At 37.6% G+C, this 27554-nt stretch overlaps 3 protein-coding genes across 3 annotated transcripts; all 3 read right to left on the reverse strand.

Moving 5' to 3' along the window:
- Nucleotides 1-11144: 11144 nt before the first annotated feature.
- LOC144548332 (uncharacterized) lies at nucleotides 11145-12178 on the reverse strand. Its single transcript, XM_078297004.1, has one exon. It carries the CDS (start codon nucleotides 12111-12113, stop codon nucleotides 11145-11147), a length of 969 nt encoding a protein of 322 aa, XP_078153130.1. The 5' UTR covers nucleotides 12114-12178.
- A 2071-nt stretch (nucleotides 12179-14249) lies between these two features.
- Nucleotides 14250-17716, reverse strand: LOC144548531 (uncharacterized). Its single transcript, XM_078297231.1, has 2 exons — nucleotides 17548-17716; nucleotides 14250-16284 (listed from the first exon to the last, which is right to left on the reverse strand). Exon 2 carries the CDS (start codon nucleotides 16160-16162, stop codon nucleotides 14441-14443), a length of 1722 nt encoding a protein of 573 aa, XP_078153357.1. The 5' UTR covers nucleotides 16163-16284; nucleotides 17548-17716; the 3' UTR covers nucleotides 14250-14440.
- Nucleotides 17717-24841: 7125 nt separating this feature from the next.
- LOC144548333 (scarecrow-like protein 14) lies at nucleotides 24842-26908 on the reverse strand. Its single transcript, XM_078297005.1, has one exon. The coding sequence runs from the start codon at nucleotides 26906-26908 to the stop codon at nucleotides 24842-24844; it is 2067 nt and encodes a 688-aa protein (XP_078153131.1).
- Nucleotides 26909-27554: the final 646 nt, after the last annotated feature.

A 27554-nucleotide genomic window follows, 5' to 3' on the forward strand; every position in this document is an offset into this window, starting at 1 on the left:
CGTACCCGTACCTGACCCGTTACAAAATTTGAATTTCAAAATTTTTTTGGCAGCACCCTATAGAATTCAGATCCAGTGCAATACCTGACTTTGTAGAATGAGATCTGAGTCATCAATTTTAATTTGGCATGAATCTCAAAACGGACCCCTATATCTAAACTCCATCTGGGATGTCTTTTAACTTGGCACGAATCTCAAAGCATAAAAATTCAGAAAAAAACAGAAAAGAAAAAAAAAAAAAAAAAACCCGCCCGTACCCGGGATACCCGTACCCGTCAACCCGCAACGGGTACGGGTAATAAACGGGTAGGGTAGTGGTTTTGGGAAAACTACCCGTCTACCCGTTGCGGGTTGTACCCGTACCCGTCCTACCCGTCTACCCGCCCTACCCGTTACCCCTAACGGGTTACCCGGAACGGGTCACGGGTAACCCGTTAGCAAACCACTAGGTGTGGCACCTCGACCAAGCATATCATGCAATAGTTTCTCTGCCCTGTCAGGTTCCCCCCTCTTGCAAAGTGCATCCACAATTATATTGCATGTCACGGTGTTAGGCAATATTCCCTTTGAAACCATCTCATTCAGTAACTCCTTTGCCTTTCCTAGTTTGTTCATCTTGCAGACCCCATCTATAAGAGTACTATAGGTAAAAGCATCAGGATCCTTACCTCTAGAAATCATAATACAAAGCAACTCCTCTGCTTTTTCAATGCCCCCCCTCCTTACATAGTGTATCTATGATGGTATTATAAGTCACAACATCGGGATCATGCCCTTTAGAAACCATGGACTGAAGCAATTCCACTGCCTTGTCCAATAGTCCTTTTTTGCACAACCCATCTATGAGAGTATTATATGTCACAACATCAGGTTGAATTCCCTGAGAAACCATGTAGCGCAACAGTTCCTGTGCCTTCTCAGTTTCGCCTTCCTTGCACAGGCCATTAATCAGTGAGCTGTATGTCACTACATTTGGCACAATACCCACCGAAAGCATTTTCTCAAACAAACTAAATGCTTTACTAATTGCGCCTTCTTTACAAAGGCTATCAATAATAGTGTTGTAGGAAATCACGTTAGGTGTACATCCCAGCTTTGGCATTTTATTGAACACCATGGCTACGGCATCACTAATCCTATTCTCAGAACAAAGGCCCTTAAGTAGGGGATTGAAGATGTTAGGCTCAGCTCTCTGCCCGCCCTTAATAAATCGCCCCAAGAATACCAAGCCTAGTCTAGGCTGATTCATTCGGATACAGTAGCTGATCAAGACACTATAGGTGACACCATCGGGTGAGGGTGAGACCCGTCTAGGTTGGGTCCAGCGGTTAAAGAGTGAAAAGACAGATGCATAATGGTTGTTGGAGTTCTTCATACGAGTTAAGGCTGTAAAGAGTTGATTAAAGGAATAGATGGATGGTGTCGGGTTCTTTGCAGCCAGCAAGCGATCAAAAATTTGAAAAGCATCTTTAATAGTAAGGGTGCCCGACCGACAACGTTCTTTTACAACCAGTTCCAATTGGCGGATCCCCATGGCCGGCCGTGTGTTGGAAATGGTCAAAACTCCTCTTACAAGATTGGTGGTAGCCTCAAAACTGCTTCTAGAATATAGGCAGATACACCTCTTTTTTTTATTTTGTATGGACAGAAATCCAAAGAGCTCAGCCTTCACAGTTCAAGGAGAGAGGTCTGCCGCAAGGGCCTTACTGAATAAATGCTATAATTTATCAATGGATTACCTACAAACATAAAAAAGAAAAAATGATGAATAGAAGTGTTGCAGGTCAGTACAATAGGTACCAACAGACATGTTTAATGGCAATGCACATTTAGTACAGTCTCACAATGTAATAGTCCAACAAAATTAGGTAGTCTCACACAATTTCGATCAGATCAGCTACCATGCTATTAGGCTACAGTTAGGTACTGCCAGATGTATTTTCTGTGCTATACATATTTGTATTTTTTAAAAGTTGTGGTTAGGCAGGTGTAATGATTAGCAAAGGACAGTTGTATAATAAAATTAAGCACTTCCAGAAGGGCTTTTGGTGATTTGCCAGCCAGGGATATGGTCAATGAGAACTCCTATTTACTTCATTAATGGGACTGGTTCTTTTGCTTTTTGTTCACTTTATACATTGGTTCTACGTTGAGGATCTAAAATATAATTTCTAGTGCCATAGCAAGAAGATCAGGCCTCTAGAATCGATACACCTTGACCAAGAACAGAGTTGACGCCTGTCATAATTACAAACGATACTTTACAATGGAAAGGCTGAAAAAATTGAATCCATACTGTAACGTCTCTTTGGGACATTTTATCAAGCAACTTAAGTGCATGGTTAGAGGACTCCTAAATTGTAAAAGCACCTGTAAAGGAACCAGCACAGGAGGGCAAAGGTGTTACCATGATTAAAAATACCCTCGTCTGTCTTCTTCTTTCTTGCATTTCAGACAAGAGGTTGAGAGCTTGTTTAGAAAACGTGTACAAACCGTAGCCGTCAAAATCTGCTGCTTGAAGCGAGAATATATCTGTGGGACATTTTCACAAACACTTGCCGTGCAAGAGAGTTGTATTATACCACAGAGAAAAAGGAAGAGAGGAGTTTGTAAGAAGAGGTAGAGATGGGAGGCAGCGATGATGTTGGTGTGCTAGCAGAAATTTTGAGCTTTGATCCGGACCTTCCGATTTTTAAACAAGCAAGCAACAAGGTTCTATTAAACCTGATCTGATCGGTGGGACTCAAGTCAAAGATGCGACACCTTTACTTGGATTCACGCTCTTCTTTCCGTTTTTGGCTACTTTAACTTATTATGGGAGCTAGCGGAGTGAGTCCAAACGGTACCTCAGCAAAAGGAGATCTCCATTATCTCCTTCCAAAAATATTTTACAACTTTTCTTAATAATGTCCTCCCCTTATTTTTTATCTTTTTTCGATAAAAAACCAAAGAACATTTAAATTATTATTAATCTTTTATATATCTGTTTTTGTTTCAAAGAGGATAGAAAATTTTTGCTCCCGAGAAAAAAAAAAAAACACCCCTCAAGTAGAAAGATCATAAAGTTTATAATTGTGCTCTCCTGAATTTATTTAAACTTTTTTTTATAACTCCTGTTGAATAAATAAACTACTAAAATTCTTGATTTGAATAAATTAGAGTGTGGAGTTTTGAAGATGCGTGGAAACTTTTGCAATGTTCAAGTTTTTGGCATTTCTTCAAAAAGAGCACAACTATTTGTGATCTTTTATCTCATTTTTTGTTTTGTTCTCATGCACAAGTAGGAGAGACAGTAGTATAGCATAGGATATATATCTCCATTCTTATATTATGCACATAGTTGTCCTGATCCGCTAACGACTGAGATTGAAAGATGATTTTTCAAATTGAATATCAACACTCCATCACATAATATGTATTCTTTTGATTAAATATATCTATTTTATATGTAGAAGTCTAAATTTAGTTAAAAACATACTCCCCACACAGACTGCTACATAGTTTATCACATTAAAATTGAATAAATCGCTAGCAATCCGTTTCCTTATTTCTCCTTACAGCTATCTTTAATTCTTAATTACAATTAAATTATTTCCTTATTTCTCTATTTCCTTTGTTTCATTTCTTCTCTTCCGGATTTTGTTTAGAGCTATTGTATCTTTGTGAATAGATGAATAACAGATCAAGTGTTGATGGAAACAATCATATCTTTCTGATCTGGAGAGAAAATGAAGAATATCTAGAACTTTTATGTAAAGAAATTTACATCAAAAATATATATGTAGAGAAAATTCTTATTTGAATCAATAATCATATATTTTCCAATTGTGTTTCTTCACATATCATTTCTCCTCTAAATCGTTTAATAGCATGTCTTGGTTATGAAGAAAATTAGATATTAAATCGCAATGATACTTTAAGAATTTTTTTTCATGTTATATTTGATTTTTTTTTCATTTGTTGTTATTTCTTTTATTTTTATTTATTATTTGGATTTCTTTTTTTTTCATTTCTTTTTTTTTCATTTAAATATATATATTTTATTTTGTGTGAATGTCAAATAAAAAAGTCTATTCATATTCTATTCAATCTTATAATATGTCTCCGTTGCAACGCACGGACATGATACTAGTATATATATATAGGGTCTGTCTAAATTGCTGCTGGCAGCATTTCAGCAGACGTGCTGCCGATGCTATATTTAGCTGTGTGATGTCCAAACAACAAATCCAAACCGTTAGATGTTTAATCTATATTATAATCTACTTGGAGACCAAATTTTATATTTTTTGGAATTTTTTTACTATCTATTAAGCTGGTTTGAAAACCGCTGATTTCAGTAAATTTAGAAAACTGCAGCATTGAAATCAGCGGTTTTCAAACCAGCTTAATATATAGTAAAAAAATTCCAAAAAATATAAAATTTGGTCTTCAAGTAGATTATAATATAGATTAAACATCTAACGGTTTGGATTTGTTGTTTGGATATCACAAAACAGAAAAATGGGCGGCAGCACCGCCGGCAGAAATGCTGCCGGCAGCAAATTAGCCATATCCATATATATATATATATAGAGAGAGAGAGAGAGAGAGAGAGAGTGGCTAATATGCATTCGGTTGCATATGGACCGAAGTGCTTACGGTCCAAATTTGATTTTTCAAAATCCAAACGGTCAATCTGAACCGTTCATCTTGTTCTCCATATTAATATGTGCTTGGAGACCAAATTTTATATTTTTCTGAATTTTTTTACTATTTATTAAGTATTTTACAAAATTGTTGATCCAACGGTAGCTGCTGATTTTACTGTTTTGTTAAGCTAACGTTGGATCAACAATTTTGTAAAATACTTAATAAATAGTAAAAAAATTCAGAAAAATATAAAATTTGGTCTCCAAGCACATATTAATATGGAGAACAAGATGAACAGTTCAGATCGACCGTTTGGATTTTGAAAAATCAAATTTGGACTGTAAGCATTTCGTTAGAATTTGGACCGTAAGCATTTCGTTTGAAAAATCTAATGAAAATTTGGTCTCGAAGCACATTTACCGATCCTTCTGTGCATAAAATTTTTCTTTATTTAAGCTGCTTAAATAAGTAGAATTTTTACCAATCATTCTGTACATAAAAATTCAGCGGCACTCTTTATGTTTCTATGTTTTTGTTTTTATATATATTTTCTATAGATAAAAAATTCTCTAAGTTTAGTGTTTTAACTTTATATTTTGTCACTTTGCAAGTTACCAGTAGATGAAGCAAGCAGAATTGTCGTCCTTGGTTAAACCCGGTCATTTCATTATGACCCTTGAAAGAAACAAACATGTAAAACTTGAAAAATATTTGCAATTGCCAACTAATATTTCTAAAATTCAACCTAACACCCAATGTCTGAGAGATAAAATTTACAGCCGCACCCAATCGTTAATTCATTGTGGTAATTTGTGCATGTATTAATATACCTGTACATATTGGCAACTTCACCCCTATTCCGATAGATATTGTCAGACATCAAATTAAAATGAAGATACAGGGGATAATATATAGCCACGTCAATTATATCCAGGTTGGACGAAACCTTAAATCTAATGAAAAGGTCTGGATCATATAAACAAACTGTAATTAACGGAAAGGAAAAATAGTAATGGTTGAAGCCAATATGCATTGCAAACATGTGCACTGAATGTTTCATTCGGAAGGGCCATTCAACTTTGACATATATCATTTTAGTTTTGATGAAAATTACAAGAAATTATGTAATGTTCAAAATAGTAAAATGCTAGAGAAATCTCACTTCAATTAAAAGAATTGTACTTGATGTTCATAACACAGATAGCCTCATCTAACAACAGTGAATTTCGATACAATACAATACGGGTTTTAATTTACTGACATCTGACATATGCTTAGACTAGAATGCAAAGCAACCAAAAAAGCAGGTCAGAAGTGTGGCTGCAAAACATTGAATCACCCAAAAATATAAAAAATATAAAAAATATAAAAAGAATATGTTCAGGCCTTTTTCACAACAACTTCTATTGTTACAAGTAACACTAAATGGAGCAACAAACTGTGCAAAAGTACATAAATTGATCATTTAAATTCAAATAAGCTATCTATTGACAACAGGATTAAGTACTTCAATCATTAGTCTTACCAATTGTCTGGTCCATGAGATCCCTCGCATCATCATCTCGTCCCATTTTCAAAAGCAGTTCTAATACTGGTGCAGAGGCAGCTAAATCGGGTTTCACCCCTTCTTGCTTCATTCTATTCAACACGCACATAGCCTGATCTACTTTTCTGTTCTTTGCATATGCTTTCAGCAAGGAACTGTAAGTTGAGAGATCTGGCGCAACATGATTGAGTTGCATTCTATCTAAGATTTTCATCACATCCTCGATAGTGTCATAATTTGCAAGGCCGATAAGTAAAATTCTATATGATACAGCATCTGGTTTTATGCCTCCCCTTACCATTAAGTCAAACAACTTTTGAGCCTCCTTGGTTTGCCCTTGTTTGCACAAAGAATCCATCATTGATCCATATGTAACCTCATCTGGCAAAAAGCCTCGATCAATCATATCCTAGAAAACACTAATCGACTCTTTCCAACAGCCTAGTTTAGAATATCCATTTATAACACTAGTATAAGTGATAAGATTAGGTGCGGCACCTTTATCAATCATATAATACAATAGTTTCTCTGCCTCGTCAATTTGCCCCCTCTTGCAAAGCGAGTCCATAATTATATTGCATGTCACAGTGTTTGGCGGTATTCCCTTTGAAACCATCTCATTTAGTAACTCCTTTGCCTTTTTTAGTCTGTTCATCTTGCATAGCCCATCTATAAGAGTACTATAGGTAAAAACATCAGGATCCTTACCTCTAGAAATCATAATACAAATCAACTCTTCGGCTTTTTCAACTGCCCCCTCCTTACATAGTGCATCTATGATAGTAGTATAGGTCACAACATCGGGATCATGCCCTTTAGAAATCATGGACTGAAGCAATTCCACTGCCTTGTCCAATAGCCCATTTTTGCACAACCCATCCACGAGAGTAGTATAGGTCACAACATTAGGTTCAAGTCCTCAAGAAATCATGTAGGATAGCAGTGTTTCTGCCTTCTGAGTTTCTCCTTCCTGGCACAGGCCATTAATCAGTGAGCTATATGTGATTACAGTTGGCACAATACCCTCTAAAAGCATTCGCTCAAACAAACTAAATGCTTTACTAACTGCGCCTTCTTTACAAAGGCCGTCAATCAATGAGCTGTATGTTACTACATCTGGTGCAATACCCTCTAAAAGCATTCCCTCAAACAAACTAAATGCTTTACTAATTGCGCCTTCTTTACAAAGGCCATCAATAATAGAATTGACAAAGAGGAAATGGTTCTAAAAATGAATTCAATTGATTCCTGTGTTCCTTTGGGCCTATATAGGCGGTACATTTTGCGTAAACAACCCTACAACTTCTATAATACCTTTCTTGCCTATATAACCCTACAACTCTCATAATACGATAAACATACATATTTCTCAACACTCCCCCTCAAGATGGGCAAAAGATATCCTTCAAGCCCATCTTGTCACAAAACCTATCTAGATCTATCGAGCTAAGTCCTTTGGTGAGGCAGTCAGCTACTTGATCTCTAGTAGCTACATGACTCAGCTCCAATAGTCCACCCTCTAGTTTTTCCTTTATGAAGAACCTATCGATCTCCACATGCTTGGTTCTGTCATGCTGCACAGGATTGTTGGCAATGCTAATCGCGGACTTGCTATCGCACCACAATTTCATTTTAGCTCCGTTATTCACCTTGAGCTCTTCCAACAACCTCTTCAGCCACACCATCTCAGCAACTGCCAATGCCATAGCCCTGTACTCGGCTTCTGCTGTCGATCTCGCAACAACTGGCTGCTTCTTGCTCTTCCAAGAGACCAAGTTACCCCCTACAAACATGCAGTAGCCAGCTGTGGACCTCCTGTCATCAAGAGAACTAGCCCAATCCGAGTCACAATAGCCCTCAATGTTCATGTGCCCATTCTGCCTGAAAATCAAGCCCTTTCCTGGTGCACTCTTCAGGTACCTCAGAATGTGATACACTGCGTCCATATGGCCCTTCCTAGGGTCATGCATGTAGCGGCTCACCACGCTCACTGCAAATGAGATATCGGGACGAGTGTGGCTCAAATAGATCAATCTGCCTACCAGTCTCTGGTACCTCTCACGATCAACCTGTTCTCCTGTCTCTGCACTTATTTTGGCCTTCACATCGATTGGAGAAACCACAGGCTTGCACCCCAACATGCCTGTTTCAGTGAGCAAGTCTAGGACATACTTCCTTTGTGATAGAACAATTCCCTCTGCTCCACGAGCCACCTCAATTCCAAGGAAGTACCTAAGCAGTCCCAGATCCTTCACCTCGAATTCCTTCCCCAATCTTGCCTTCAACTGTGCAATCTCCCCCTCGTCATCCCCGGTAATGATCATATCATCAACATACACAGCTAACATAGTAATGTGATCGCCATGTTGTCGAAAGAACACCGTGTGGTCTGCATTGATCTGCTGGTAGCCCATGCCTACCATAGCCTTCCTGAACCTATCAAACCAGGCCCGAGGGGACTGCTTCAACCCATACAGCGACTTCTTGAGCCTGCACACCTTACCCACTGTCTGGTTCGTGCCAAACCCTGATGGCATCTCCATATACACCTCCTCTAACAAGTCACCATGAAGAAAAGCATTCTTCACGTCGAGTTGGTGTAACTTCCATCCTCCATTCGCTGCCATGGAAACCAGTGTCCTCACTATGCTCATCTTCGCCACGGGTGCAAAGGTCTCATCATAGTCGATTCCATAGGTCTGACTGTACCCCTTCGCTACCAACCGAGCTTTGTAGCGTTCAACCAGACCCTCAGGATTCTGTTTCACTGTAAAGACCCACTTGCATCCAACTGCCCTCTTGCCTGGTGGTAGTGACACGAGCTCCCAGGTTCTGTTCTTTGCAAGGGCCTCGAGCTCTTCTAACATGGCTGTTTTCCACTTCGGATCTTCTTTAGCAACCTGCCAACACTTAGGGATAGAGACAATGTCTAATGATGCAATGAATGCTCCATGTACAGGTGATATGTGTGAGTAAGAGACAAACTGGGCAATGTCATGTGGGAAACCATACCGGTCAGGAGGAATGCCTGCATTCTCGCGAGAAGTCCTCCTTACCGATAAGGGAGTGGGAGGAGTAGAGAGAGGAATCATATCACCTGTGTATTCTGGATCTGAGGTGGATGGTGAAGGTGTCTCAAGAGTCGGAGCAGGCAGGGACAAGGGACTTGGCACTGTAGGCACGGTTCCCTCATTCTGCTTCTTCCTCCTCACATACACTTCACCATATTTCGACTCCCCCTGAGCCTGAGTTCCACCACCCTCGGACTCAATCCTCTCAACTTCTGGCTCAACTCTAGCCGAAGTCTCCTTTTCCGGCTCAATCACAGCCTCTTCGATCATGGGGCAACCAATACCACCCACACTCACCATCCTCCTCTCACCATCACCACTACTCTCCTCCTCTCGCCTCGTACCTCCTGTATCGAGCGAGCTTTCAAATGGTGATGTTGCTTCTGAGGAGTAGTATGGTTCAAGCTCGTGAAAAGTAACATCCATACTCACAAACATTCGCCTCTCAACTGGACTCCAGCACGCATATCCCTTTTAAGTGGATGAGTATCCCACAAAGATACACCTCACGGCCCTTGGATCAAGTTTTCCCACATTGGGCCTGTTGTCATGTACAAAGCACACACACCCAAAAGTTTTGAGAGGAAGAATATCTCCATTCTTACCTGTCAGCATCTCAATTGGAGACTTCCAATCCAATACCCGTGAGGGCATCCTATTGATCAAATAGGCTGCTGTCAGAACTGCTTGCCCCCACAAGTGCTTTGGGACTTTCATCGAAATCATCATACTCCGAGTTACCTCAAGGAGATGCCTGTTCTTCCGTTCCGCTACCCCATTCTGCTCTTGTGTGTATGGACACGTGGTCTGATGTTGTATCCCCTGAGATGACAAGTATTCCCCAAACGCCTTGTTAGTGTACTCTGTCCCATTGTCAGACCTCAATACTTTCACAACTGCACCATATTGAGTCTGAACCATCTTGTGAAAATCTTTAAAGCAAGCAAGCACATCACTCTTATTTTTCATCAAGTAAAGCCAAGACACACGAGAAAAACAATCAATAAAAGACACAAAGTATTTAAATCCATTCAAAGTAATTGTAGGACAAGGTCCCCATACATCCGAATGAATCAAATCAAAACTACAAGGCTTCCTACTCCCAGAGCTAACATAAGAGCTTCTGGTGTGCTTGCCCAACTCACACGCATCACACACCAATTTTTCTTTATTTGCCTTTTCAAATAAAGACTGAAACATCCTACTCAAAACTGGAAATGAAGAGTGACCCAATCGCCTATGATGGAGCATCAGTAGGTCTTCAACACTTCTCTCAACAATGGATGAGAGGGCCGAGCTCATACCCTCTTTATCCATGTACCACAGTCCTCTATGCATTGTGCCAGTCCCAATCTCCTTGCCCGTCCCCTTCTCTCGGAAGACCACCTTGGGATTATCAAACAAAACAACACAGTTTAGTTGTGAGATAATGACACTTATAGATAGGAGATTCACAGGAAAAGCAGGAGCATGCAAAACATTAGACAAAGTCAAAGTGTTGGTACATTTCACTGTACCATTACCAACCACCGGCTGGGCCGTACCATCGGCTGTCCGGATGCTCTCTGGTACCGCTAAGTGAGTATAGGAAGAGAACTCCTTAGTAGCACCAGTCACATGACGAGATGCACCGGAATCGACTATCCAATCTGTTGATCTAGCGGTGGACCTAGAGGAAAGAGCAAGTATATCACTAGTACCTGTAGTCGAGTAAGCAACAGAGGCAAAATTACCCCTGACATCAGAAGAGGAGGAGGTGGATGCATCATCACGCACACTCTTCCCATCACCTGTCGGTCTCTGCCTGTTCTTGAGCCCCTGAGAATAGGCCTCCACGAGTGCCTGATCCTCCTCTGACAAGCCCACACCAGCTTCTTCTTCCCCCTCAGCAACCATCAGATGTGCCCGGTTGCCTCTTCCACCTCTTCGGCCTCCACGGCCGCGACCACGACTCCCAGACTGCCCCCTTCCACCTGTCTCTCCTTTGGTGGCTTAGGGCAAGCCTGCTTCAGGTGACCTACCTCACCACAGTTGTAGCACTGTCGAGTCTCACCTCTATACCCAGTGTTACCTGGGTTGGAGATAGCTAGTGCTGACCTAACTCCTGGAGATCCCCCTGTCCCAGCCTGTAATCCCATACGGCTCTCCTCCTGTATCATTGCCGAGATCGCCTCATCCAGTGAGGGGATCTTCGACATGGCTAGCAACATAGCGCTCCTCTGCTCGAATGCTGAGTCCAAATGCCTCAGAAAGTGCATAGTTCTCCTCTGAACATCTCTCACACCCTTCTTGCAATTTGGATCCATACAGCACTCAGCAGGAGAGAAGTGGTCGTAATCTGCCCACAGTCGCTCCAGATCTGCGGCATACTCTCCAATCAACCTACCTCTTTGTGCTACCTCCTCGATCTCTCTCTCGATCTGAAACACCCGCATGTTGTTGTCAATCCCCGCATAGATCCGCATCAACTTCCCCCAAACATCACTCACGTTCTCTATTGCATCAACCGTCTTGGCAATAGAGGCAACCATCGAGTTTAGGAGCCAAGTGTGCAGCATACTATTGGTAGACCTCCACACACTGTACCCAGCCGAGTCCTTTGCTGGTACTTCCATCTCACCTGTGATATACCCATCCAGGTTCTTCCCTACCAGAGCTCTCTTAACCCAACGCGACCAGCTCAAATACGAGGCTGGCCCATCCAGTTTTATGTCCACAGACTGGAGCTCCAACTTCTGCGACTTCGGCTTGCTTTCCACAGGAGCTTGGCTCACGGCCAACGCTCGCACCATGATAGCAAGCTCATCAGGAGTCAGCTTCGCGCAAGCCTTCGCGAACGGGTTCTCGATCTCCCCTTCTGACATTGATCCGACTTAGATCTACGCCTCACGTATTGTTCTAAGTCTGAATCACCTCTACAAAATCGAGTTCTTGACTCTTCTTGACCCGATTTAGATCCACATCCACATCATCTCCCCCTTTCTTCTTCCTTCTCGTGACCCGATCTTGATTTATCTCATCAAGATTCGAGCTCAAACCCCAATCTCGGGTATCGTGGGGTAAGGGCCCCCCACGCCGGCCAAATCAAGCACAGAAGGGAATAAGAAGAAATATGGATCTGACCTAGGCAAAAATAAAGATCGGATCAGATCTGTCACCAAAAAACGGAGCCAAAAAATGACTCAGAAAAGGCTGGCGGAGGAGGTAGGTTCAGCCACGAAAAAGAGAGGCGGAGTAGGCTGAGCAGGGCGGAGGCGGAGCAAAAGGAGAGGCGGATCTGGTCGGAACAGCGCTGGACGGAGCAGATCTAGACCATCTCAGCCGGATCTGCTGTAAAGGGGCGGAGCTCAGAGGCGGCCTGTGGCGGAGCTCCGGGACCTGGCGGAGCTCAGGCCGTGACCAGGAGGGTCAGGCGACCTGAACGGAGAGAGGCGGAGCTCAGGCAGTCGGGCGGAGCTGGGCGGAGGTGGCTCTGCCTTGAATCTGTGGAATCGCGGTTACTGTAGCGCGCGGTTACTGTAGCGATTTTAGGGTTTCGTTTTTTTCAGCTCTGATACCAAATTGACAAAGAGGAAATGGTTCTAAAAATGAATTCAATTGATTCCTGTGTTCCTTTGGGCCTATATAGGCGGTACATTTTGCGTAAACAACCCTACAACTTCTATAATACCTTTCTTGCCTATATAACCCTACAACTCTCATAATACGATAAACATACATATTTCTCAACAAATAGTGGTGTAGGAAATCACGTTAGGTGTACAACCCAACTTTGGCATTTTATTGAACATGGCTACGGCCTCAGTAATCCTATTCTGAGAACAAAGGCCCTTAAGAAAGGGATTGAAGATGTTAGGTTCAGCTCTCTGCCCGCCTTTAATAAATCGTCCCAAGAATACCAAGCCTAGTCTAGGCTGATTCATTCGGATACAGTAGCTGATCAAGACACTATAGGATACAGTAACCGTCAAAATCTGGTGGTGGAAGTGAGAAAATCTCTGAGGGACATTTTCACAAACACTTGACGTGCAAGAGAGTTCTATTATACCATCTGCAGTGAATTGGGGTAAGAGAGGAATTTGTAAGGATGAAGGCGTCTGAAGAAGAGATAGAGGAGGCGATGGGGTATGATTAGTGACCAGTGAAATAGAAATGGAGCGAAAACTAGTGAGGTTTGGAGAAGTACCATGTACCACCCGACACTTGAGACCTAATTTTAGCGGAAGAGAAAACTATACAAACCGCTGCGGTGGTCAACATAAAGTTAAAAAACAAAATTTCATCTATACCCATTGTTTTTCTAACATTTCGATATATACCCCACCAAGAAAATTAAAAACAAACACTGCAGTAGTCAACATAAAGTAAAAAATAAAATTTCATTTATACCCATTATTTTCTTAACATTTCGATATATACCCCACAAGTGCTAGTAAACTAGTAAAGTCATCCACCATCAAGAAAATTATCCATTGTGTACATAAACCATGTGAGGAATAAAAGAATGAGTAGCCACCTCATTTGGTTCATTCAGGTCATCTGCTCAAAGTAGATGTATAAATAAAAAAGAAAAATATATTTGTCTTACTTGGAATTCACAGCTGGTTACCACGAAGTGATGTATAATGTGAAGCTAATAAATAGATTGGAATCGCATGAATTTTTTTAAAATGGCTATTTCAATATCCTATTAGGTAAGCAATTAATGTTGTTTGGCCTGCTAATTTTTTTGGCGAGTGAATTAGTTCTGAAAGGAGAGATCATCTATTCTACCAGGCATCTAATACTTATATAGCATGTCATAAAATACATATTTCTCAAAAGAAAACAAAGCATCATTTATTATTTATATTGCATATTCATTATAATAGAAAGTAAGTGCATTGTGAACCCAAAAGAAACTTTTTTTTTTTTGTGTGTAACATTTCCGTATGCGTTTACAATATATAAAAGTGCTGAGTAAAATTTACAAAGAGAAAAAAAAACACACACACACACAAGAAACCAGATCCAAATTTGAAAACATTACAAATAACGAAAGAACAGTAAAAAGGAAGAAAGAAAATATCCAGAATAAGAGAAATATTGAGCAAAGCAGTAAGAAGTACTTCATTTAATAGAGCAACAAACTGGCCAAATTACATGTGATTATCTAAATTCAAATGAGCTGTCTTCAACTAAACTCGGCACTTCAATCATTCGGCTTACTAATTGTCTGGTCCATGAGATCTCTCGCATCATCATCTCGCCCCATTTTCAAAAGTAGTTCTAATATTGGTGCAGAGGCAGCTAAATCGGGTTTCACCCCTTCTTGGTTCATTCTGTTCAACACGCCCATAGCCTCGTCTACTTTTCTCTTCTTAGCATATGATTTCAGCAAGGAAGTGTAAGTCGAAAGATCGGGCACAACATCATTGAGATGCATTCTATCTAGTATATTCATCACATCACCAATATTGCCATAATTTGCATAGCCGATAAGTAAAATTCTATATGATACAGCATCTGGTTTTATACCTCCCCTTACCATTAAGTCAAGCAACTTTTGAGCTTCCTTACTTTGGCCTTGTTTGCACAAAGAATCCATCATTGATCCATATGTAACCTCATTCGGCAAAAAACCTCGATCAATCATATCCTTGAAAACTCTAATCGAATCTTTCCAACAGCCTAGCTTAGAATATCCATTTATAACACTAGTATATGTGATAACATTAGGAGTGGCACCATGATCAAGCATATCATACAATAGTTTCTCTGCTCTGTCAGGTTCCCCCCTCTTGCAAAGTGCATCCACAATAACACTGCATGTCACGGTGTTAGGCAATATTCCCTTTGAAACCATCTCGTTCAACAACTTCTTTGCTTTTTCTAGTTTGTTCATCTTGCAGAGCCCATCTATAAGAGTACTGTAGGTAAAAACATCAGGGTGCTTACCTCTAGAAATCATATTACATAGCACCTCCTCTGCTTTTTCAGCTTTCCCCTCCTTGCATAGTGCATCAATGATGGTATTATAGGTCACAACATCGGGATCATGCCCTTTAGAAACCATGGACTGAAGCAATTCCACTGCCTTGTCCAATAGCCCTGTCTTGCACAACCCATCCACCAGAGTATTATATGTCACAACATTAGGTTGAATTCCCTGAGAAACCATGTAGGACAACAGTTCCTCTGCCTTCTCAGTATCTCCTTCCTTGCACAGGCCATTAATCAGTGAATTGTATGTGACAACATCTGGAACAATACCCTCTGAAAGCATTCGCTCAAACAAACTAAATGCTTTACTAATTGTGCCTTCTTTACAAAGGCCGTCAATCAAAGAGCTATATGTGACTACATCTGGCAGAATACCCTCTGAAAGCATTCGCTCAAACAAACTAAATGCTTTACTAATTGCACCTTCTTTACAAAGGCCATCAATAACAGTGCTGTAGGAGATCACATTCGGTGTGCAACCCAGCTTAGGCATTTTATGGAACACCATGGCAGCAGCCTCACTAATCCTATTCTCATAACAGAGGCCCTTCAGTATAGGAGTGAAGAAGCAAGCATCAGCTCTCTGGCCCTCCCTAATAAACCGTCCAAAGAAAATCAACCCGAGTCTAGGCCGATTCATCCGAGTACAGTAGTCAATCAGCATAGTATAGGTCACGACATTGGGTGAGGGTGCGACACCTTTAGATTGGCTCAAACGGTTAAAGAGTGAAAATACAATTGCATAATGGTTGTTTGAGTTCTTCATACGAATTAAGGCCTTAAACAGATGATTAAAGGAATAGATGGATGGTGCCGGGCTCTTAGCAGCTAACAAGAGATTAAAAAATTGCAGAGCATCTTTAATAGTAAGGGTGCCCGACCAACAATGTTCTTTTACAGCCAGTTCCAATTGGCGGATCCCCATGGCCATGTATTGAAAATGATTACAACTGCCCCACGGAAATGGTTCACTAGAGAATGTTGGTAGCCTCTAAAAATGGCTGCACCCCTTGTTCAGCTATATAGTTACCTAAAAGTTCATCAATACATTCCCTACAAAACATAAATGAAAGAATGGTTAATAAATTTTGCATAACATGACTAGGCTATAGTAACATAACAGTACTAGTTAGGCATCAGTCCAGTACGTGATGTCAATCTTTTCTTAATAGTGATGCACAATGCAGATAGTCAAACACAAATAGATGAAGTTTTCCAGGTTGGTACAATTTCAACTTGGATCAGCTACCATGCTGCTACTCTATGTACTGTTAATTGGGTACTACCAGATGCCTTTTTTGTGTTATACAATGCCATACTCATTCATTATATTTCTTATTTGGACTAAGATGTGCTTTATTGTGGGCAGTGAAGGTCAACTTGGGCTCTTCCCAAAGGGCTTTTTGGTCAATTTTTCCGGTTAGGGGTTTTGTCAGTGAGCAGGTCATCTAAGAAAGCAAGCAACATGAGACTCAAAACTTGATAAATAATAAATCACAGTATCATAATAAATGTAGCAAAAGACTAAATAGAGGACTCCCTATTTACTTAATTAATATTTGAACTCAATACTCTTATACCAGTAATTATTCAGCTAGTAGTGGTCTGCATCAGACAAACTTCGATTTTATGAACCAGATTTTAGTAATTACTTGGGACTTTTTGTGTTTTCCTTTTGTCCAATTTACAAGTCATTGCTATGTTGAGGATCTTAGATCTAATTTCTATACTGTACTAAAGAGGTGAGAAATCCAGATTTGGTATGATTGGACAAATACATTACGAATAAACAATCTAATACCAGCCTGTTTATTTCCCAATAAACTAATTACTCCTGCTGGAGATAACTAAACCAAAGAAATCTAAAATTAAACTTAACCTTACAAATTGAAACTGTAGCAGTAGATAATGTGCATGCACAGTGGTAACCAGAACATGCCGGTACCAAACTTGATCAGCTCAATTGCAAAATAAACTGATATTTGAGTCTTTGATTTCAACTGGTACTGTAACCTGCTCATAAAGATATTATGCTCAAGTAAATACTTGATCAAATAATGAATTGCCTTTTCATGATTCATTATAATATTATGTCACCATTATGCTTGTAACCTTCAAAGCAAGTTTAGATGTTGTGAGGTAACATGCACTAATCCTAAGAACTATGAGAACCCTAATTACCTCAAAAACTAGTAAATATTCAAATAAATTAGACGTATCCCTCAGAATGATACTCTTAGTGAAAAATCACCATAATCAATCAATGTGCTAAATTACTGGCTTAAAGGAAGTGGCAGGGGAGAGCAGAGCTGTTACCATTGTTCAGAGAAGAGGTTGAAACCTTGTTTAGAGAACGTGTACGAAGCGTAGCCGTCAAAATCTGCTGCTGGTAGTGAGAATATCTCTGAGAGACATTTTCACAAACAGTTGATGTGCATGTGCAAGAGAATTGTATTATACCACTTAGAAAAAGGAAGAGAGGAGAGGTCGGGTAAGAGAGAGAGAGAGAGAGAGAGAGAGAGAGAGAGAGAGGAGATGGTGAAATATGATTAGTGAGTAGTGAAATAGAAAGGGAGAGTATTAGTGAGAGGTTTGGAATAGAGAATGTGGCGGCGGTGTGGCATTCAGTGGGGGAGAAGCAGAGGGGTAATTTGGTCCGATTTTGAAACAACCAAGCAACAATCTGATCTGTGTCTGGGATTCAAGGGGTCGAAGATGCGACAATTTGGTGTCTTTACTTTCGATCTGCGCAGGAGACCATTATCTTCTTTTTGTTTTTGGCTGAAATTTTGATTGCATCCGGTTATTAATTTCTTTTGTCAAAATATTTATTTACGTATCTCAATTTTCAACACATACATAGTTTATGAATTTTTATTTTTGAAATTTGATACTCTAAAGATTTTTTTTCTTTTTATATATCTATTTTCGAAGTGCAGACGATCAATCTAAATCATTAAACATGAAAATTTTATATTTTTTTTTATAATTTCTTTATTATTTCTTTTAGAAAATCATTACTATTTGATGGTCCGGAATTTTCAAATCAAGTGAATTTCTACCTATCTAAAAAAGCAGAAATAAAATTTAAAAATTATATAAAATTTGGTTTGCAAATATATTTTTCATATGAAAATTATATTGAATAGTTCGTATTGATTGTTTGAACTTAAAAAATGAATACATAGGTCCACAATGCAAGCTGTGTAATATGCTCATTCATTAATCTTTATATATATGTGAACTAGAATAATTAAAATACTCTTTTTATGAATGAAAAAATAATAAAATATTATATCTCTCAAATTTATTTTAGCCAGCGCTTAAATAGATATACAGTAAGACATCATCTACTTAAACTTGAGTGTAAATTTTAATCATTTTATGAAAAAATAAATAGCAGCCCCCTCAAAAATACATTTAAAAAAAAAAAAAAAATCTAAAGTAACACTTTACGTCCTTTTCTTTTTAAATCCTATACAACGTCAATGTAAATTTGAAGTTTCTTCATGAATTGGACCACCAGATATATCTAGTTTGTTTTGTTCCTAGCGCATATGAGAGCTATCATGGTAGGGTTTTACATTTTAGAGATGATCTATGTTCGCAAGATATATTTTTTTTATATATTAAGAAGGGTATATTTGCCTTTTTGTGCACTGTGCAAAAAAGAAAAGAAAAGGTAATAACCAATTAATATCGTAATTAACAAGTTCAATTGCACTATATATTACAACACGATATATATACAAGTATATACAACTTGAATATCAAATACAGAGTACAGCTACTAGGTATTATCAATTAGAGTTTTAACATTCAATAAATTATATATAGATTTCCTTTTTTTAATACTAGATATTCTTAATAGCTACTCAGTTTTCCTGTCTTCACCGTCTGATAAAGATCTCAACATTTTACATTTACTTGAACAAATCTCAATGCCAGGGCCGGTTCTGAAAATTCTGGGGCTCGGGACGAGACAAAAATTTGAACTCTTAATATACACAATTTTTTATTAATATATCAATAGATTATACAAAATAGAGGAACATAAAATCAATACCCCTCAAAATAAAACATATATAACGAGTCAATGATTAACATACTCACATCATGCTTCTTGATAAACAAAATAATAAAAGGATTGAACCTAGGTAATGAGACAAAGTCGCTGTGTCGCTGAGTCGTTGCTGCTGTACTAACTTGGATCGAACTATGACTTACCTAAATTTTGATATCCGCCATAGAAATTAAAAAAAAAAATGGCGAACGCTAAGTTACATTTTTTTGCCATTTTTTTATATTAACTGTACAGAAAAAATTTGATAATAAAAAAGTGTCAAAAGCTATGCTAAGTTAGGTTTTTTGAGTTACCTTGATATTTTCTGTAGAAACAAAATTGGCAAAAAATTGGCAAAAGTTTGATATTCGCTGTAGAAACAAAAGAAATTTGATATTTGCTGACAAAACTAAAGTTTAATTTTCTTTTTTTCTCGTTTCACTTTCACAAGGCGGGAGTTAGGTTTTTTTTTTTTTTTTTTTTCTCGTTTCACAAAGGAGGCGGGGAGAAGCTAGAAAGTTTCTTTTGGGCCCCCTGACTTTTGGGGTCCAGAGCCATCGCCCTGGGTACCCTAGGCTAGGGCCAGTCCTGCTCAACGCTTGGACGGACCCACATGTCAGCCTCCTCCAAATTTTGGCCTAAAAGTTTGATTACTTGCATGTGTTTATAGAGGGCCTCCGTGCAATGGCTCAATATTTGAGATATGTAAAAAATCACTTGATCTGAATGGTGTAGAATTTTCAGATCAAGTGATTTTCTACCTATCTAAAAAAATAGTAAAATTTGGTAAGCAAGTACATATTCATATGGAGATCATGTTGAACGGTTCAGATCAACCGTTAAGATTTTAAAAATTCAAATATTGAGTCATTGCACGGAGGTCCTCTATGCTACTCATAGCATATTGGCATTTTCCTTTATTAAAATGTAAAATTTTGGATTGGCCGAATTTTAAATAGAAAAAGAAAAATATTTGTCTTTCACTTTATATTTATTACATGATTACAAAGAAAAATATTTATCCTCATAATTTTTTTTTTATATTTGAATAATATTTATAAATGAACAACTAAATTGGATGTATACTAGAATTATCCTATTCATATAAAATATCACTTAGAATGATCTAAAACTTGCCCAGTCTTAGAAAAAAAAAATAGAATTATTGCTTGTATCATGTCCAATTTATATAAAATTGTTTTTTCATCATCCATCAAGCAATTTAAAAACTTAACAATTTGATTTTGTCACATTTAATTTAATTGATAATCAAATGCATTTCAAGTTTGTTTGAATTTGATATACAATTTGTCATGCAATATATTTAGTTTGAAATTTTGATGAATATTGCCGTCAGTTTGCCATAAAATTAATATTTTGATTTTACTTAATAATTGTCAACTATGCATTCTAGTCATATTCACTCACAATAATTGGTAAGTTTCTCTCAATCCTTCCGACATCTCCTTTCTCCTTGGTAACTAGTAAGTGCGCGGATTTGAACCACCAAATTCAATTCGACTTCAGTGGGGTCCGCTGGTAAGTGAGACTGTGAGAGAAGCAATAATGGGTGGGGTCCGCTGGTAAGTGAGACTGTGAGAGAGAAAATAAAGGAAAGATTAATTTGGGGTGGGGTCATATTGTAAGTGAGATACAAAAGAAAGGAAGAAAGGATTTGAGGATGGCACTATGTGGTCGTTCGTGTAGCCGGGTTGTTACTTTCCTCTCTTAAATCCAAATTTTATTCTTTATAACCGAAAAGTTTCAATTTTCAATTTTCATTGGATTTATGGTTTCAAATCTTTTGAAAATTTTAATTTAGTTATAATTTGTTTAGATTTAAATTTTCATCTGCAAATAGCTATTAGATAAAAAAAAATTAATTTTCGAAAATTTTAGTTTATAGCTAATTAAATCTTGTTGAAAAGTTCAGGTTAAAACAGAATTGGTAACCCAAGTAATTATTTTCTCTGTGTATTAACATTTAAGCAGTCACACCACTATCTTGTTTTGTTTGTGGTGCATTCTTTTTCTCTGAGTTTGACTGTGAACTCTCCTACTGTTTCATCTATTAAATTATTTTATAAATGCATATGTTGTGGAGATATAAAATATATTAATTTAAAAATTCATTTTTTTTTTATCTTTGGACGTTACAAAGATAAAAATTGTTTGTGTATGCTATTTTAAGAAAGATCATGTGATTCTAGACTATAATAATAATAAATACAGACAATCTTATTTACTTTTATCTTAGAATGTACATAATAAAAAATAAAAATAAACTTCTTTACCCTATTAAATACATTATCTCCATAATACCAACTGAATAATTTGAGATTTCGCATATCTAAAAATTGGAAAAAAAAAATACATCAATTATAACAATATAATTTTTTTATTTTGCAATTTACATGTCTGTAACAATAAAAAGATGCACAGAAACTTATGTCACATTATTTTTAAATTTCATATGATTATTAGTATTAGAGTGAAATCGATATAAGTTTTAGAACTGTTTAAAAATTAAAGATTTTTACAAATAAAATAGCAAAACATCATCATAAGCCTCTAACCACATTCAAATATAAAAAAAAAACGAGTTTTTTTTTTAAATAGTAAAACACTTATGAGAAATATCAAATAAAACATAACTTATATAATATAGAATAGAAGAATATGTCGTAGGCCCGAACTTGCTCTAGTGTGAAATTTTTTAGCATATATATTGAAGTTTGCTGAATTTTGAGAGAGAAGAAACTAAAATTTATTGATTTTTTTATATGATTTTAATTTTCTATATGGTATCTATTTTTATGCTACGGAATTTAAAGGGACATTAAAATGTAATTGATCTCTAATTAATTATTTATTTTCAGCACTTCTTCTTAAGATGGAATCGTAGAATTCAACTAGCGTGTAATTATTTTCTACGGACTTCTTTTCTCAAGCTTGCAAAATCATTACACTTTATCGCTTTAAGTAATCTTTTTCAACCCTTTTCCAAACTAGCACGTGTCTTTGTATAATTGCCGCTTGGCTGATTATTTTGACTCCTCAATTAATTCAAAATCGAAGCTCCACCCATAAGAGTGGGATTTTTTTTAGAAACCATAAATAAAAAAAATATATTTTATCAAACTAACTTGGTTACTTTGTTTTTTACAAAAATTATAAGAACCGAGATGCCATTTCGGTTCCATTTTTTTTTTTTTTTTGGACTAAAATGGCAATTCGGTTTGAGTCATTTTCACAAATTTCAGAAAAGAAGACGTTAAAAAATTGTGAAAATATCTCGGACCAAATTACCATTTCCGTCCCAAAAAAAAAATCGCAACTGAAATAGCGTTCAGTTCTTATGTTTTTTTTTGTGAAAAAAAAAAAGTAATCATGTTGGTTTCATAAAAATCTTTTTTTTTTTAATTGTGGTTTATAAAGAAAATTCTATGAGTGGAGGGCATCCCGATAGGCCTAGCTTAAATTCGGTTTGATGTTCAATCATAATTATCTGATCCGTGTTAAGATTCATGCAAACTTAATCAGCATGAATCTTAACGTGAACCGGACAACTTCGATCGAAAATCAAATCAAATTTGGTCTTGTGCTCATCGATTAGACCACCCTCAATTTCTTGAATACATATCACCTAAGGTAGCATACTATTTCTATTTAAATCCAAACCATCCAATCAGAATCCACACAAATATTAAAGAGGCTCCATACATTTTACCTCGAATTTAGTTAACCCAAATTCTGATCAGACGGTTTGGATCTAAAAAAATATATATTTTATTACCTCATAGGATATGGACTATATACAACTCCTTCAAGTCAGCATCGATCATCTGCATTAATTAAAAAAAAAAAGCTTCTTTTGAATGAATGCAACTCGGCCGTCTAATTTTAAATGGAATCAATCTGGCTTTTTTTAATAATAATGTAGATTTAGTTTGTACGGATTTTAAAGTAAATCGGACAATTCATATATATTAATTCAAAATATTCCTTTTTGAGTTAATACGGAGGATATGAATTCAATTCCTTTCACACAAGATAGATGCTAGCATGCAGTACAGTTTGCATAAACTTCAAACTAGGCGCTACTATGGCTTCAAACTAGGGTTTCTACAATTCCAAATCCAACTTTTCATTTTTTTAGATTGTATGAATGTCTATAGAAATTGTTTTTTATGCATGAATTTCAAAATAAATGAAATGTTGGATTTGGAATTGTAGGGACCCTACAATCCCTTAGCTAGGATGGTAGCAGATTTATTTCCTAAATTAAGGGCTTAGACTTACATGCTACAGCTGGGGCACTACAATATCTTTAACCTAGACCTGTGTACTCTTGGACTTGCGTTCATGAAGCACACAGCTGTATAGACGATATAGTCTTATAATTGCTGTGCATTTATTAGTTTGTTTGTTGTATTTAATCTAGCTGCCTACTAGAGTGTAAAAAACGTGTTGTGCCATGTCGTATCGTGATTAACATGCCGTGATTTTGACCTCGTGCTGTGTCGTAACTAAGTTATTTTTTCACGTGCCATGCCATAATTGAAATGTCAAGGGGTGGTCATGGCACGTGAATGGTCACACTGCATGAGTCATGTCGTGCCTAAACGTGACTCACGTGACCAGTTAATTTATTCAAGATTCACCATTTGATCAAGATCTAACAGTTCTAATTACACGTAACTCGCGGGAACACGTGTCGTGCAGTGCCGTGACTAAATATTTTGCATGCCGTGCCAAATTTTCTAAAATGGTCACGGCACGGGACACGCGAGTCACGACATATAACCGACACACGTGCCGTGCCTACTTTCGCAGTACTCTTCTATTAAATTAGGTTTATTTATTTTTACTTTTTTAGCATTCCAATACTAAAAAAGTTTGTGGGAAAATGATAAATTGAATAACCTGGTTTTTAGGTAGATTGTTTAATTAAGAACCCAACAAAACTGTTTTAAATTAAGTTTTAACAAAAATCTTCCTAACAACCATTTACAATCATATCATGTACACATCCCAACAACTCCTCAATTACACCTTTCTTACATATATAGCTCATCAATTTCCAACAATTTTATTCGCAGTTTAATTCTGATAAGAACGAAGATCATGTACAGGTTATAATTAGGATTAGACCTTTGAATACCGGTGAAGGCCATAAGAGAAATGCATCGGTCACATGGATTGGGAATCCAGAGTCTCGCTACGTACATTTCATCTAGTTGCTGATGAGCACGTCACACAGATAAATTTGTGCTATTTTAATTATGAAGCTCTTTTGAAATATTGTTCCTAATTTCTTTGAAATTTTGGAACATTTCGTGTAGACTTACAAAAAAATAAAAAATACTAAATAAAATATGGATATCAATTAAAAGTACACCAATCCAGAAACTTTGGAACAATTCGTGTAGACTTATACAAGCTCCATTTTTCAAATTATTAGTGAAAAATAAATAAAATGCTTAAAATGATACATCAAAACCATTCACAAACTATAGCTAATTAAGTTTATCATGCATGCCCGTACTATTTAGTCTGGCAATGAACGCTCTCATCCTCATTTGAGATCCATGTGGACAACCCAAATATGACTGTTCCTTTCCATCCCAATAGAAGCCATTTGTTAGCTTCTTCAATAAAAAAGTCCTTGTGGTAAAGCTCTCTCACTGTTCTCTTTATCTTTTTCTTGATCAGTGAATCCACCGGCAACTGCACAAAACCGGCCCGAAGATTCCTAGCTTGCCACTGCCTATACGTCTCAGGCCTATCCACTCTCTCAGAACCCTCACAAGCTATTGCATTAATTGCATTCGGACTCGCAAAATTTCTTTCTATATGGAGCCTCACCTCACTCTCTCGAGGCATATTTGACTCAAAAATATCCAAAACTGAAGAGAACTTGGACAAAACTTCCTTAAATCGGGTTGTATAGAGCGGCGTACTATATGAGCCATTAACAATCCCATGAATAAAAACACGTGGTTTGATCTCCCTTATGATGCTTAGAACTTTATCCCGAGGGCAGCTCATGGAAATTGTCTCATCAGCAAGCTTTTCAAGTTGATACAAGCAATTTACTACTAAAATCTCATCTTTCTCAATTTTAAGATCTTCTATTCTAATGTTCTCCCATGTGGATGCTATACCTTGATACTTGAGACGGATATTAAACCTCTGAGCATATTCTGACAACTGCCTTCCTGTCTCTTCAACTAGTTTGCCTGGGCGAAATCCCTTTTCCGGAAATTCTATTCCAGTTATACGGATTTTAGGCGGCGTACCTCCTAAGCTCAAGAGACGTTCAAACAAAGATGCCCATAAGAATCCCATGTGGATTCCGAAGTCAATTATGTGAACCTTTGTGGCATTTTTTGAGACGTTAAGGATTGTTTGGTTAGAAAAGTAATATGATGCCCTAAAAAATGGGCAAATTGCATGATAAACTCGGAATGCCTTCAAAAACTCGGTCACATTTCCTTGACTTGACAATAGTTCATGGTAGATGTCACTTCCCGTACCAACTAAGCGTGCCTCGAGTGCATTCACCACATAATATGCCAAACGTTGGTCGCAGTCTCCCCTAGGGGATGCGTGTTTCCTTATTTGCTTGATGAGTTCAGAGGCCTTGTTGTAATCATCAGCAGAAACTGCTTCAGAACAGTGCATTAGGAGAGAACAAAGATTCACCATGCCATCTCCAATTTCCTCCTTTCCTAATGCCTTTTTAGTTCTTATGTCCACCTGACGCTCCAGTGACTCATTTTTCATTTCTTGTTTCACAATTTCACGTATGGAGATTACCTCTTTCTCATATTCACTACTGTGGGAAAGGAGAAATTGATCCAAGTTCTCATTTCTCGCCGGCTCATTTGAGGAAACTGCTTGTTGTTTGCAAGCTCGCCCCTCTGATAGATCTGATTCTCTACCATTAAGAGTACTCCTTTTTGTATAGGTCTCGTAACATCCGTATTTGTTCTCGCTGACGTAGTTTGTTTGGAGTTCTTCATGAAAGTCAATTGTATTTGGCTCTAAACCAACAAACAACTTTTCAACTGCTGGAAGAAACTTCCTTGCTTCTTCAGCACCCTTTTGGACTTGCGTGGCCGGAAAGTTCTCCATAAATAAAGAAGATATACTTTCATCACTGGTCAAGAGGGGTCTCAAATTACTGTGTGTTGGCACATCATTTTCTGAAACACTTTTAATAGTATTACTGGAACCAATACTTATAGTGTTATCATTTTGAGGCGGATGGAATTTGATCAAGGTAGGTGAAAGAGTGTACTCTTTTCCAAGGAGATCATAGAACGATTTCTCAGTTTCTCGAATAGCTGCCTCTTCTTGATATAGGTTTATATCATCATTTATATCTTCTTCTAACAGAATTTGGCCTATGTAGTTGATTACTGCATTGGACGTGAGATCGCAAACCTCTTGGCATTCTGGTGTGACATTCTGGTTTATGTTGTAATTCGAAAAAATTGGTGGTATTGTCTGGTAACAGTCAAAAACAGCTTGTGGTGCATTCGGTGTATCTTGGACATAATTCCCTTCTTCTTGGGAGTTCCCATGGCAAAGCCCTTTTGAAGCCATATGAAACTATGTTGTAGATTTTGTGCTTTCCGAGTTGCAAACTGCCAAGTAACTGCAATTTGCACCAAATTAATTGTTCAATTTCTCATTGCAAAAAAGACGGTTACAAAGGAAATAGTAGAATATAAATGGATATAAATCCAAAGTTATAAGGTAAAAAAAGGATATGAGTGAATTGGCTATAAAAAGAACTTGCAATTACTTGGAGAAAAAAATTGTTGGAATCTTAGGCTGTTTGCAACTTTGCATGTCATTTTTCACATCAATTCACATCGAAGTGAAGCAAAGAAACTGAACTGAAACATTAAAGTGAAAAACAAAGGGGAAGAAGAAAATTCGTGTAATGCTTTTCTCTAGCATTGTTGAGAAATAAGATCTAGGATCTCAGATTAATAATCATCATAGATCTAGAAATAGAAGGCTAGGATTTAATCAAGAAAGTAAAGGGGCCTCCTTGCATATATTCAACAAATAGGTATACTGTACATAGGTACAAGGTACAAACGGTAACAAAACAGTAGCTTAGATGTTTGTAATATATATAGGAATGGAAACAGTGTAAAGAACTGATTTTGAATGAAATAATTGTTTTCTCAAAATAATCTCTCCTCATAAATTGCATAAATTCAACAAGCATCCTTGGATG

This window comes from Carex rostrata, chromosome 33 (assembly GCF_964058835.1).
Source record: "Carex rostrata chromosome 33, lpCarRost1.2, whole genome shotgun sequence".
Lineage (NCBI taxonomy): Eukaryota > Viridiplantae > Streptophyta > Magnoliopsida > Poales > Cyperaceae > Carex > Carex rostrata.